Source organism: Anser cygnoides, chromosome 7 (assembly GCF_040182565.1).
Source record: "Anser cygnoides isolate HZ-2024a breed goose chromosome 7, Taihu_goose_T2T_genome, whole genome shotgun sequence".
In the NCBI taxonomy this organism is placed as follows: Eukaryota; Metazoa; Chordata; class Aves; order Anseriformes; family Anatidae; genus Anser; species Anser cygnoides.
This window is the reverse complement of record NC_089879.1, coordinates 36,860,618-36,874,041: the sequence shown is the minus strand read 5'-3', so window position 1 is coordinate 36,874,041 and position 13,424 is coordinate 36,860,618. Positions and strand designations below refer to the sequence as shown.

Genomic DNA, 13,424 nt, shown 5'->3' with positions numbered 1-13,424 from the left:
AACTTTTTTTTCCCCCTTTCCTTGAGCACTTTGCTCTCAAAAAATTTGAGGTATAGGTAGAAGGGGATCGCTTTTCTTTGCCTACTTCCCCTTCCACCTGTCTTGTTTATAAGAAAATTTTACATACATGGCATATATCTTGGTAGACACCTGCAGGACAGATTAAATAAATGTGTACAATTAAACTTTTTTTCCTTTATGTAGGGATGTGGATTTGCCAGGTCTGTAGACCAAAGAAGAAAGGGAGAAAGCTACTTCATGAGAAAGCTGCCCAAATAAGGCGACGATACGCAAAACCTATCGGACGACCGAAAAATAAACTAAAGCAACGAATGTTGTAGGTTTCTCTTAATTTTTTTTCTTTTTTTTTACTGTACTAGAGTAACAAGTTTCAACCAGTTTTTAACTGTGTTTCAAATTGGGGAAAGTAAGTGATGAATATTCTAGTGCAGACCTTCTAGCCCAATGGATAATGACTTTTTATTTGTAATGGTTAATTTTCACATCTTGTCAGAACGTGGTGGAAGAAACTTCCTGTAAGTTACTTTTCTAGGTCCCATTTTTTTTTAATACAAGTTGCACCTATACCAAATAGAAATAAAAGTCTCTACAGTAATACATGACACAGCTATCTTTATATGTAACTTAAAATAACTGATGCACATGCAGAGACCATATTAAATCAATAATAAATAATGAATTTACTTATAAATAATTTCAGGCGACTGTTCTGTTCAAAGGCCTGTTCAAATGTAGTATAAAAATTACTTTATTTGTTAGTATCAGTTCACAAAACCCATTCCAGAGAGCACAACATATAAATACTATAGAAGTTCTGGTTTCAGTGGTACTCTAGGAAAAAAAATATGTTTGAATTATGTTGTTAAGCTGCCACTGGTTACTAGGCAAAGAGGCTGCAATTTGTTTTACTTATTAGGAATGTGTTCGTCTAACACAAGAGAATGCTGTAATTCTTTTGGCATCTGTCCTTCCAGGGAACACTGTAATTGGACATCTTAAGGCTTGGTTGGAGGATTTCTTTTAAAGTAGTTTAAAATGCTGAGTTGTCTTTACACTCAGTCTTAAACAGGAACAGATTCTGTGTTAACTTCAATAGCATGTTGCCCTCCATTTCATGTTTCTGTCCACATGTGCCTTCCTTCTCTTCCTATTTCAGTTTGTTTGGCTGTGTCAACTCAGCAGGTGAAAGGCTTTCTGGCTGTACCTACTACTCGTTTTGTTATGTGGCTGTTACCCAACCATTTTCCTCTACAGTCTAAACCTGTCTGGTATACTTCTGAGTTGTATGTTAGCTGCTGTAGAACTTTGCATTTTGCAGAATAAGAACTTGTGGAATCAACATGTAAAAGGGGAAACACATACATATATTAAAAAAAAAAAAAGGTAAATACTGGCAGTACTCAAGTACAGCATAATAGTCATGTTGATGTACTTGGTAGTGCAGCTTACTATGTATATATTTATTCTCCTCTTTATGTCAGGATCTCATCTTTCCTTTAGGTCCATGTTCAAATGTTCTGGGTAGGAACCCTAGGAGGAAGCGTGGGACTATATCAAAGTCAAAAATGTAGTTGTAATGGCTCATAAGAACATGCTCATAAAGGAAGAATGCATGAAAAACTTTTATTTCTCCCTTCTCTTAACTAAATAAGTATTAAAAAGTCATTGAAATAGCCATACACCTTTTAGTGTTTTTACATGGTGAAATGGCTGTATTTCCTTGTGTGTGCATCTCCCTCTGTTTATCGCTACACCTTTGTGTTTACCCCTTTGAGAATTCTAAAAATGTGTCCTTGATTTATGCATTCCACAGTGGGTTTAGCAGGCATGTTTGTCTGATACAGTATTTCCACTTCCCCTCATTCCTCATACATGTAAAGGAAAAGTTGGAAAGCTTGTGTGGGTTTTACTGTTAGCTTTTGATGATGAAATTCTCAGCTATGGCTTTTAATGTGAATGCTGTGTTAAAGGATGTTCAAGTCCCTGTAATGGTGCATGATAATTATGAATACAAAGGTTTTCTTTTCTTTGTAGCAAATGAACCACATGAGCATGTTAGTTTAGTACTTAGGGAAGTTTTTTTCTTTGTAAAAATACTTGCATTACAATGGGCACGCTTCTACTACTGCAGTGTCTAATCTACGTGAAGTAATTTTGTTTTGGAAAAACAATAGTTAGGAGATCGGGTAAGAGCAGAGACGTGTCCTCATAGAACCCTATTGAAGTAATAGTAATGTACAGCAGACAGCAGTGTCATACATAAATGTGAGTGGTCGCATGAAATACAGTAAGATTAGCTAATGCCACTTGATTCTTTTTGTGTAGTACAAAGAACCTGTCCAGTTATCCTCGAATAACCATCTGCCTATTGATTGTCTGTAGGCAACCCTTCACAATTATACCATACAGGCAAATTACTATATAGGATTAACTAAAAACAGGTGCGTTAGTCACCACTAGTGCCAAAGGCTAGTACATGTGGTAGTAAGAGTAGGTCTTGTTATAGACGCAAGCTTACGGCAGCAAAGGATTTGAAAGACTTAAGTTTTTGGTTTTGTTGCCTCTTAAGAGCTACCCAAATGTAAGGATGTGTGAGTAGAAAAGGGCCAGTTCTTAAACTGGTGGGCCCTTGGAGTTCAGCATACCAGATGGTAGCCCCAGGCTCTTTGATCTCTAATTAGAAGTAACCTGTTGGAATTAATTATTCCGGCATCTCAATTAAGAAGGCAAAATCTGTGAAAGAGAACTTTTCACTACAAAATAAATGAGCTAACTTCAAAGAGCAGGATGGAAAGGGGGAATGGAAGCATTTGATGCAACTATATAGCTCTGTTTGGATTTGCCATTTGATCATGCCTCCTGATATTTATTTCTCTTACTCCAAATAATTTTAAACATTCAGTTTCTAAATACTTAAAATATACTACTTACTCTCCAGCTTGCCCTTCAGTGTTGTTCATCTCTTTAGTCATTAGCAACCAGCTGAACCTGTACTTCTGCTGTCACAAGTGTTGGCTTTTCAGCATGCCCTTTTTCTTCCTAGCATTCAAGTAGCAGTCACCACTCTTCTTTCTTAATATCTTCCATGTTAGGCTTGACCGGTTTGTGTTTTTTCTATAAACACTGCTTGTTCTTACAGTTTTGATCTTTCTTCTTGATGGTGATTTTTTTTTCTTATTGTTCCAATTTGTAGGAAAAAAAAAAGAGGCCATTTGTTTGGGTTTGTTGTAATGCTCTCCATAAATGACCTCAATTTTCTTTTATATCTTAGGTGGTAATTTTTATTGCTAGTGTTGACATATGTTATCAAATGAGCGTGGATAAAAACAGCAGTTTGTTGAAAATTGACTGTATTGCTAACTAATAGACTCTCTCTACAGTTTAAGCAAATGTTTTGATATGCATTAACTTATTTACATTGCATATGAGCATCTTCTTTGTTTATACAATAAATTCTATTGTGGTGAAACCATTACTGTGCTCAAGAACAGTGCATTAATATTTTTCTCCAAAAATGCACATTTCTAACATGCCTGAAAGTAGATGGAGAGGGTGTATACTTGGGAGATCTTGCTATCTGAGCTGCATCTGTGTATATGTACAGTGGACTACCTTATTTAAACAGAGGAAAAAAAGAAACGTGGTGGGGAGGGGAGAGAAAAAGTTGGATGTTGCATCATAGTGTGAATTACTTTAAAAAATGTGTATGTCCTTAATTTTTTTTTTTAAGTACAGTGGCATAAGTAACATGTATAAAGTGTAGTGCTATCTGGCAGTAGCTGTGTCTTTTTAATGCTGATTTTTGTTTTCCAAATTTTTGCATAGGTCTGTAACCAGTGATGAAGGATCCATGAATGCATTCACAGGAAGGGGGTCACCTGGTAGGGGTCAAAAGACTAAAGTCTGTACCACACCTTCATCTGGTCATGCTGCATCTGTGAAGGATTCAAGCAGCAGATTGCCTGTTACAGACCCCACTCGGCCTGGTGCCACCACCAAAATCACCACCACCTCCACCTACATATCTGCCTCTACACTTAAAGTTAACAAGAAAACCAAAGGGCTTATTGATGGCCTTACTAAGTTTTTTACACCATCACCTGATGGTCGCAGATCACGAGGTGAAATAATAGACTTTTCAAAGCACTATCGTCCAAGGAAAAAAGTCTCTCAGAAACAGTCATGCACTTCTCTTGTGTTGGCTACAGGTACCACACAAAAGCTAAAACCTCCACCTTCTTCACTTCTACCCCCAACCCCCATCTCTGGTGAGAGCCCCAGTTCACAAAAATCCAGCACTTCTACTTCTTCTAACTCTCCCCAGAGTTCTTCCAGTCAGTCAAGCGCACCCTCCTTTAGTAGTCTTCCTAGTAATAGTCAGTTAAAGGGACTCTTTGATGGACTCTCTCATATCTATACTGCTCAGGGACAGTCTCGAAAAAAGGGACACCCAAGCTATGCACCGCCCAAGCGTATGCGTCATAAACCAGAATTATCTTCTACTTCAAAATCTAATAGCCATTTCTATGGAAAGAAAGAGGTTAGGAGTAGGTTTATTTCTCATGCATGTACCTCTGGATGGGGTGTGTTTAGAGGACATGCTTTTAAAGCAATTGCTCACCTCAAGAGAACAACTTTCCTTAAAAAGCACAGGATTCTAGGCAGATTAAAGTATAAAGTGACCCCTCAGATGGGGACCCCCTCACCAGGGAAGGGGAGCTTGGCAGACGGAAGAATTAAACCTGATCAGGATGATGGTAAGCAAAGGTCAAAGCGCCAACCAAACCTGCGTCCCGTCCAAAACCAAAATTCTTATTTTGTCACATAGGTCTTAGCTATTTCTCTTATTCTTACTTCACTTTCATACAAAAGCGACGAAGCTGACCTTTTATCTAATGCTGACTAAACCTCCAAAATGTTTTTTCTGACTAATACCACACCACCTTTTTATTATTTTTTGCATCTGTAGTGACATTAGGAGCCCCAAATGCCTTCATGATGTTGCTTATGGCTGTTTAGTACTGCATGAATAGCCACTTCATGCTACTTCCTTGTTCTTCCCCTGCCCTTTCTCTGGCAGTAGTGCTGTCATTATGATTGTGTGCTGTCAGTGCTTATAATGGTGGGCATTTCAATTCATTTCCCACTGCTCCATTGCTTTTTCATGAACAATTCCATCCTGCTACAGTCTCCACAACACTTGATCTGTACTGCTGTAAACTACCTTTTTAATAATTACTTTTATTTAAGAAAAAATATACTGGTAACGTTTGAATGTACACTTAGCTTAGCATTGGTCTCCAACTTTTAAGGGAAATTTTTCTCTGATTTTTATTATTAGAATAGAATATCCTTGTAGAATATCCTGAAATTTATCAAGTGGCATAGTTTTAATGAGAGAATATATTCCCTTTTGTGAGGTTCAAAACTAATTTAGTAGAACTGGACTGTAAAGCCTTAGACAGAAAGACAAGCAAGTACCAAAAATTGCTTACGCAACAGCATACTACAGAACCAGAAGAGAGGAAAGATTCATTTCTGTTATTTATAATCCCACATTTAGTCAAAATGGGAAATCATAACAGCTATAACTGCTACAATCCTATTTAGGAGCAATACTTTGGTAAGGCATGCGTAATCTTCATGTCTGTGAATAAACTTTTTGCTGGTTTTAAATAACAGATACTGAAATCAAACTAAGCATCAAACAAGAAAATACAGATGTATTTCTGGTGGGAAGCAAGGACACAGTTACGCAGGAGGATTTGGAAGTATTTAAACAGGCTCGGGAGCTTTCCCTGGAGGTAAGACTATGTTGCATGAAATTACAGAATCATAGAATGGTTTGGGTTGGAAGGGACCTTAAAGATCATCTAGTTTCAACCCCTGCCAAGGGCAGGGACACCTTCCAGCAGGCCAGGTTGCTCAAAGCCCCATCCAGCCTGGCCTTTAACACTTCTGGGGATGGAACATCCTCAGCTTCTCTAGGCAACACGTTCCAGTGCCTCACCACCCTCATAGTAAAGAATTTGTTCCTTATATCTAACCTAAACCTACCATTTTTTAGTTTAAAGCCATTACCCCTTGTCATATCGCTATAGTCCCTCATAAAATGCAGTTACATATGTAAATTAAAACCAGTTTCATTCTCATATTCTCTTCATTTTTAATAAAATCCTTTTGACCTACTGCATCATGCTTATTGTAAATATAATTTGGGAGACAGTGTATATGCAGTTTAAGCCTCCTAGATTAGAGACAAGGCTTTGGAATGGGTCAGGTAATTGAGACTTGGGATAGATTTTGAAAGATACCCTTGAGCATTTTGGACACAAGGCTACCATTAATTAAACAGAGATTAAGCACAGCTGAAATAATGGTAGTGACTGAGAGGATGATGGTCTGTGAGAATGTACTTTGATGTCCTGTGCAGCGAAAGCAGCCACTATGAAAACTTAAGCCTGTCCCAACAAATACTGCTTGGTAGAAGGCAAGGGGATTTAGTGAGTTCATGACTTTATTTTGCCCCACTATTTAACACACTTTGAGTTTGAATAATATAGATGACTTCTAGTAGTAAAAATGCTTGAGTTAAATCTGACTAAAACTGTTTATACCAGCTGGTATTGATGCTCTTCTTTAAGGTACGTACTGGTAATCTAAAGCTTGCTGAAACTGAGCTGGTTTTCTTTACCAAGGAAGTTGGATATATGGCAGCTGAATCTTCCTTTTGCAAAAGAGGCTTTTAAATTTCTTTGTCAATGAAATGAGCAAGCCTAGTAGGCTTCTGTGTTGCAAGAAGCTCTTCACAAGTCAATCATGAGGAGATTTTGCCCTTCAAGCAACCAGTGTCTTTGAGAACCTGGGTCAGAAGGGAGGTGCGTGTAATGCTTCAACTGCTGTTTTTTATAAAATTGCATAATAAACCATTATGTCTAGTGCTTTTTCTAGCGATGCAAGTCACTTAATTTGTTTTTCATGTTAAAAGTAAAAGAACCGATGTTACTTGCTGTAGGTCAATGTGACGACCTTATCACAGTCTGAATTCAGAGTGTGTTAACCAGCAAAATCAAACCAAGTTTAAAGAATCAACTTCATGATTAGTTTGTGTTTCCATTTGCTCATGGAAACGGTTCCCACCTCCTCCTCATTTATTTCTTTCACTTGCAGTCCAAAAATGTTATGAGGCAAGATTGCTGAAATTGGGGGCAATTAAATTACTTATTTTTCCATTTTTATTTAGTTTTTGTATTTAGTCTAGCAGTCATTTTCTGATCAGTTCAACCTCAGTATGTTAGCTGAGAACAACTTATTTTAGTACACTAGGGACAGTTATGAGGTCAAATCCAATGGACCTCCAGAAAGGTTCTGCTGATCCGTCCTCTTTCCTTGTTTTAACAAGATAACGGCTTAGGGATTGAACCAGGACTGCAGAAAAGTCCTTCCACTAGCTCCTGCAGAAAAGGATTCAGGCAGTTGTGCCCCTTCTTTGGCTGGGCCATTCATCGTCTATTTGTATGTGCTTATTTGTAAGCACTACTGACCTCACTTCATGATTGTGGGTTTGTTTGGCACCTTCAAAGGAATGTTCCCTTTTTATATCTAGCTTTTTGCAAACTCTGTTCTCTGCCTGGGCTGGAAGAATTGAAGCAACGTTTGAATACTTTAGGTTTGTCACACCTTCACTGGGTGAAATTGATATGAAGATAAGTTTGGTTTTTTTTTGTTTGTTTGTTTTTTTACTTTTTTATAACTAGTATTTTGCTTTTATTATACCTGACAGAAAATTGGGTGTAAAAACACTGGTGAAACAAGTGGGCGATACCCCTCAGTGATTGAGTTTGGAAAATATGAGATACAGACCTGGTACTCTTCACCTTACCCACAGGAATATGCAAGGTAATAAGTCATCAAAATCAACATATATTGTTTTGATTTTTTTCTAATGTGATTGTGATTTACTTTCGTACTTTTCTGTAATTGTTTGTAACTTATTCGTGTAACTTTAAGAGCAGATATGCTTTTGTAATTATAAGGGAGATCAAGGAGTTGTCTTTCTTTTTCTACTAGTTCTAATCAAAGATTCATTTAAAATGCCATTTTTTCCAGTTCTGCAAAAACTTTAACTTTGTAGCATGTATTAGTATTTTCTTTTTAACAACTTCAAACCAGGAATGCCTAACTTGTGGCCATTTAGAGCAGTTAATCTTGTTTGTCATCCAGAAGTTAACTTCCTTCTTTTTTAAGGACCAAGAAATCTGCAAATATTAGATAAATAAAGTTAAAGTGAGCCAAGTGTGGCAACAGTGTCCCATTTCTGGCTGCCTGTGCTAGGACACTTCAGTCAGGCAGAGAGCATGAACTAGTATGTGTGTTCAGTAGATTCCTGCTGATTTTGGCGTGTACTGAAAAAGCATATTTCATGAATCCATTGGATATGTGGTACACATGGAAATTTGCAGAACTGTATGTTCTTCAAGTCGTCTGCTCCAGCAGGCAACTGAGTTATGTGGTCTGTTCAAACCTTTTCCTTCCTTCCCTCTCATTCCTAGGTGTTAGCATTGTGGCACAGTGGGAATGAGGGATGTGTTGTCAATCGATAATACAAAAAACAAGGGCTAAAAAAAAAGTGTAAACAGCATGTTTCCTGTTATTTCCAATGCCTTTATAGTGTTAATCTTCTTTATCAGTTACTCTTTTAATCCTTCAATTTATATCCTATTGTGAGAGACAGCTCTGTTACATCAAGCAAATTAATTCTACATACAGGCATGATAATGAATAGTCGTTAGTACAAGACAACAATGAGATGTCATTTGTAGGAGGCAGTTCTTGGCCCTAAGTGCAGTGGGATTACATCATGGAATGAACACTTAAACTATTTTTATGTTGTTGATAAACTTTCTTAGAATCCTGTAATCATGCAAGCCATGATTATGATCCCAGGATATGCCAATATCTTCAGAGCAGATAGTTTTTCATCTGTTCTAAAACGCTGTGGTACAATCCACTGCTCCAATAATTTTAAAATGGAGGTTAATAGCCACAAAACTGATTGAAAAGGAGCAGTTTGTGGTATGTAGAACACTTGTCAGCATTGTCTGATATGAGGCATGTGTGTTACTTGTATCTTGTCTGAACTGAATCCTCCTTGGAGGAATAGTCATCATCTAGGATGCGTTGTTTCATGGACATAGGTGGAAGGGAGACTTTCCACATATATGGACTGTTTAGACAGGCTTCTCTGGTTGAGTTAAGTAATAACGTAGGCAAGGGTGAGGGATTATAATCCTACCACAATTGCTTTCCCATTGAAGTATTAGGAAGATAATTGTTTCCTGTATTATCTCCTATATATCTTCCCCATATCCAAAGTAAAGAAAATTAAAGGGAAGGAATTTCCCATTGAAGTATTAGGAAGATAATTGTATTATCTTCCTGTATTATCTCCTATATATCTTCCCCATATCCAAAGTAAAGAAAATTAAAGGGAAGGAAATTCTTTGTATTCTGCTGTGTCCTCTTTGTCTTTATTGGAAGAAAAAAGGTGAAATTTGAGGTATGACTGTAGTGTGCTTGCTTTGATGGAGACCACAGCAAAAACTTTGGAATGTGGGAAGGGGCAAATCACAGGGATTTACCTAAAGTTGTAGCACAAAATAGCTGACCACAGTCACACTCTGTTGAATCAGATTCACTGTGATTAAACTCTTATCTTCTTTTTCTAATAGCTAATGTATATGTTTAATCATTCCCTGTAATGTAGTGATACTTTTAATTAATATTATTAAATTTGTTTTTTAAACTTAAGCAGCATTTACTCAGGGTACCTTATAATAAACTGGGGAAGGAGGAGCATGTCACTTTGTGATAACTTTTCTTTTTACAGAACTTAATATTTTTTTAAAATAATATATTTTTCTAATTTTTCTCCAGACTACCAAAGCTTTACCTGTGTGAATTCTGTCTTAAATACATGAAAAGTAAAAGCATTTTGTTAAGGCACTCAAAGAAGTGTGGCTGGTTTCATCCTCCAGCCAATGAAATCTACAGAAGAAATGACCTGTCAGTATTTGAGGTAGGTGTATCCAAGTCTAGATTTCTGAAAGTAATTGTTTGGTAGACATTACAGACCAGTTGTAGAACAGTAGCATGGAAACTTTAACATACTTAAACACTTCCTCAGAGGTTCTTATTACACTGCAAAAACAAGCCCATCTTCCCTGTCCCATTCCACCTTGTCAAATTCTGTCATGACTCTTACTTTCTTTATCTGTAATTCATGAATTACTCAGCCTTTTGAGACGCTTTTATAGTATGCATCTTAGAATGGACTGCAATGGATGCCCTTTGACTGAATTGCCTTTCCCTTGTCAGTAGAATTGCCTTTCATCCTTTCATTTCTAGCAATTTATACATTTTGGGTGTAGAGAGACCACACCTGTAGTCTCATGTAGATTCTTCCAAGGTATAAAAGCAAGCAATACAGTTTATTACCTACTGTTCTAGAAATACAAATGATAATTAAGTGCTTTTGCCTCTTTCTGGATGTTTGAACATGAAATGTCCTGGTTGGATGATGGAGGTTCAGTCCAACTTTGGCCACAACAAACTGCCTTCAGTTTAGAAAGTCCAGAGTTGGGCTTGTGGGTACACAGCCTTTTATAAACTAAATTATTTTCTTGGGAGACTACTTCTTTAAAAGTATTGGAAAGTTTAAGGATATCCTGAACAGCAGAAATCTTGTATGTCACATAACTTTAATAACTGCAGGCGTGCTACACATTAACCTGCATGTGGCTGTTTCTCAAGAGTTGTTACCAGTCACATTAAGAGAACAGACTATCAGGGTTACTAGGACTTGTTTTTCAACAGCAAAACAGCTTCAATATTTAGATGGGTATGTTGCCAACTTCTTTTTAATTGTAGGTATTATAGGTTCTACTTGAAACTTGTGTTTACATATTGTATAAATGTCTATTGTGCCTGCTAATTGCCATTGTCTAATCAAACAATTGTAGATGCAGTTTTGGAGTCCTTACTTAAATGAAAATCTTGATGTTTGGTTCATTAACCTATTTGTTTTTATGCTATTAAAGAGAATAGCTATCTGCATTAAGATTGTTTCCTTCCTGACTTGAGCAATTTTTCTAAAGACTGTAGATTTGCTGGCAAAAGACTTAAGTTGTAAACAGGCTTAGTTCTTTTTCTATTAAAACAGAAATTGTCCTGTCAGTCTAGAGTAATTAACCTTTTCTCTGTTTAGCAGGTGTTAAGGCTTGTGCAGCATACAGCAATAGGCAAATTCTGCTTTCCAGTTTATTTTCATTAGCTACTGCCAACACGTGAATAAAAGGTTCTTAAAGTAAAATTCAGGTCTGGGTGGGAAGGAAACCACACACACACACAAACACACGGAAAACAAGATGCCTGTGAAAGGGATGTCTGGACTCTTTCTCCACTGCTCTTATCCCCTTTCTCTGAGGTACTTCAATAAGCACCTATGTTAAGACTTCTGAAATAGCTATTCTTATTTCAAAGGTTCTGATAACTGTAAAGTTACTCATCAGATCATGTCCTTCCTCATAGGTACTTTAATGAACTTTGTGCATCCATTTTCTGTTTGGCAGCATGAAGGGTTTGTGGTTTCCCTTGTGTTCTCTGTTTTCTAGAGAAATATAAATGACTTTGGCATTTAAGATTTATGTACCTCTGCTCAGAGCATGACTTTGACAGATTTGAGAGAAGGCTTTGACACAGTTTACTACTACATTGTAGCCAAGGAAGTTTGACAGATACTTCCTTTTGGAGTTTTAGTCTTTTTTTTTTTTTCTTTCTATTTTTATTTGAAGCTGATGAACAAGCTGTGTTTGCCTGCCATTTAAGGAGTCTTTTTGCATTTCTGTACAGACGTTCTTGCTGAAAAAGCTTACATAATTTGGGTTTTCAGACTTGTGGCTTATTCAGTGATGATTTTTATTTAGTTGATGTTCTCCTTTAATTTGCATGCTTGCTACTAAGCGTGAAAAGAAGGGAAATAAAATGGACAATGGAGTGTGTTGCATGAGAGCTTAGTGTACTTGATACGTTCTCAAGTGCTATATGAAGTTTATTCTAATGCCTTTATTAGCCGTAGCTGTCCATTAATTGTTCTTTCTTTAATCCAGATAACACAAGTATTATACAGCAGTCGCCTTGAAGTCCCTAAATAGGTCCAAGAGGTTGGGGGTTTACTCAGATTTATAACTAGGATTCTAACCAGAAACGAAGTAGAACATGGTTTCTTTTTCAGCACTGTGTGCATACCATTTGGCTGTCTCTGTTAATGAAATATAAATAATGACTTTATCAAAGAACATCAGTACAAGCAAACCTTTCCATTAAGATTATTTCAAAAAGACTATTGCCTTTGAATCCTCTCTTTTAGGGAGTAACTAATTGATGGAGGAAATCTGCATGTATGTCTGGCTTTTCTGTAGCTGTCTGCATCACAGCTTGACTCTTTACACTTATACCTAGACTAATTGTAGCACTTAGCCTGAAAATTTACTTCTCTTATAGATTCAATGTAATGAGCTTCGTTGTCTTTGATTTTATTTATTTAATTATTTTTGGTGTGTGTGTCGGACACCACAGCCTTCTTGCAAATCAGTTTAATGTAATTTTCAGTAGCGCATTTTTGTTGTCTGCCACTCATGTTCATTTTGTTTCAAGAAGTAAGTGAAAGAGGTAAGTCTTACTTGAACAATTAAAAAGTAAAGTTACTTTGTTTAATAAAACCAGATCCTCAGAGGATACTTACATATGCAAGGTAATTAGTACTAGTTCAAGAATTCTTATCTAACAAGAAGCAGGGGCATCTTCTCTTGAACTTTTTTTTGTAATGCTACCTTTTTCATGTTTCCTTCTAGGATATGGTTGATTCAAGAAGCTGTTTTGTTCTAACATACCGGTGGCTTTGGAAGTAACTGCATCTGTCTTGCTTTCTAGGTTGATGGAAATGTGAGCAAAATTTATTGTCAGAATCTTTGTTTGTTAGCTAAGCTCTTTCTGGACCACAAAACCTTGTATTATGATGTTGAACCATTCCTCTTCTATGTCCTTACGAAAAATGATGAGAAAGGATGCCATTTAGTTGGATATTTCTCAAAGGTAAAAGAAAATATGTATATATTTAAAATATTTATACTTTCCTACTATCTTTTGTGTCAACAGCAAAGATGAATTTGATTCAGAAACTTGAAATTCTCTCTATGGATCTCAAGTGGAATGTATATATTTGTCCCAAATCTACTACTACTGTCTTTGAGAAAAAAACAATGCAAGTTGAGAAATTGTATGTGCAATCAGCCATATGCATTGTTACTTTTTGTTGTTGTTGTTGAATGTGTTGTGGCTTGTAT

The 13,424-nt window shown here is 36.7% G+C and overlaps 1 protein-coding gene across 14 annotated transcripts in view; it reads left to right on the top strand.

Annotated features, from left to right (window-relative positions):
• Positions 1-13,424, top strand: part of KAT6B (lysine acetyltransferase 6B) — a 113,321-nt gene that overhangs the window by 66,767 nt on the left and 33,130 nt on the right. For 10 of the 14 annotated variants that reach the window (XM_048060098.2, XM_048060097.2, XM_048060104.2 and 7 more), the window contains 6 exons: positions 205-337; positions 3,847-4,778; positions 5,704-5,825; positions 7,805-7,920; positions 9,958-10,099; positions 13,012-13,173. In XM_048060098.2, coding sequence (XP_047916055.1) covers positions 205-337; positions 3,847-4,778; positions 5,704-5,825; positions 7,805-7,920; positions 9,958-10,099; positions 13,012-13,173 — 1,607 coding nt within the window. The remainder of the gene's footprint in view (positions 1-204; positions 338-3,846; positions 4,779-5,703; positions 5,826-7,804; positions 7,921-9,957; positions 10,100-13,011; positions 13,174-13,424) is intronic. The other 4 variants (XM_048060110.2, XM_048060109.2, XM_048060108.2 and 1 more) reach the window with 2 other exon arrangements.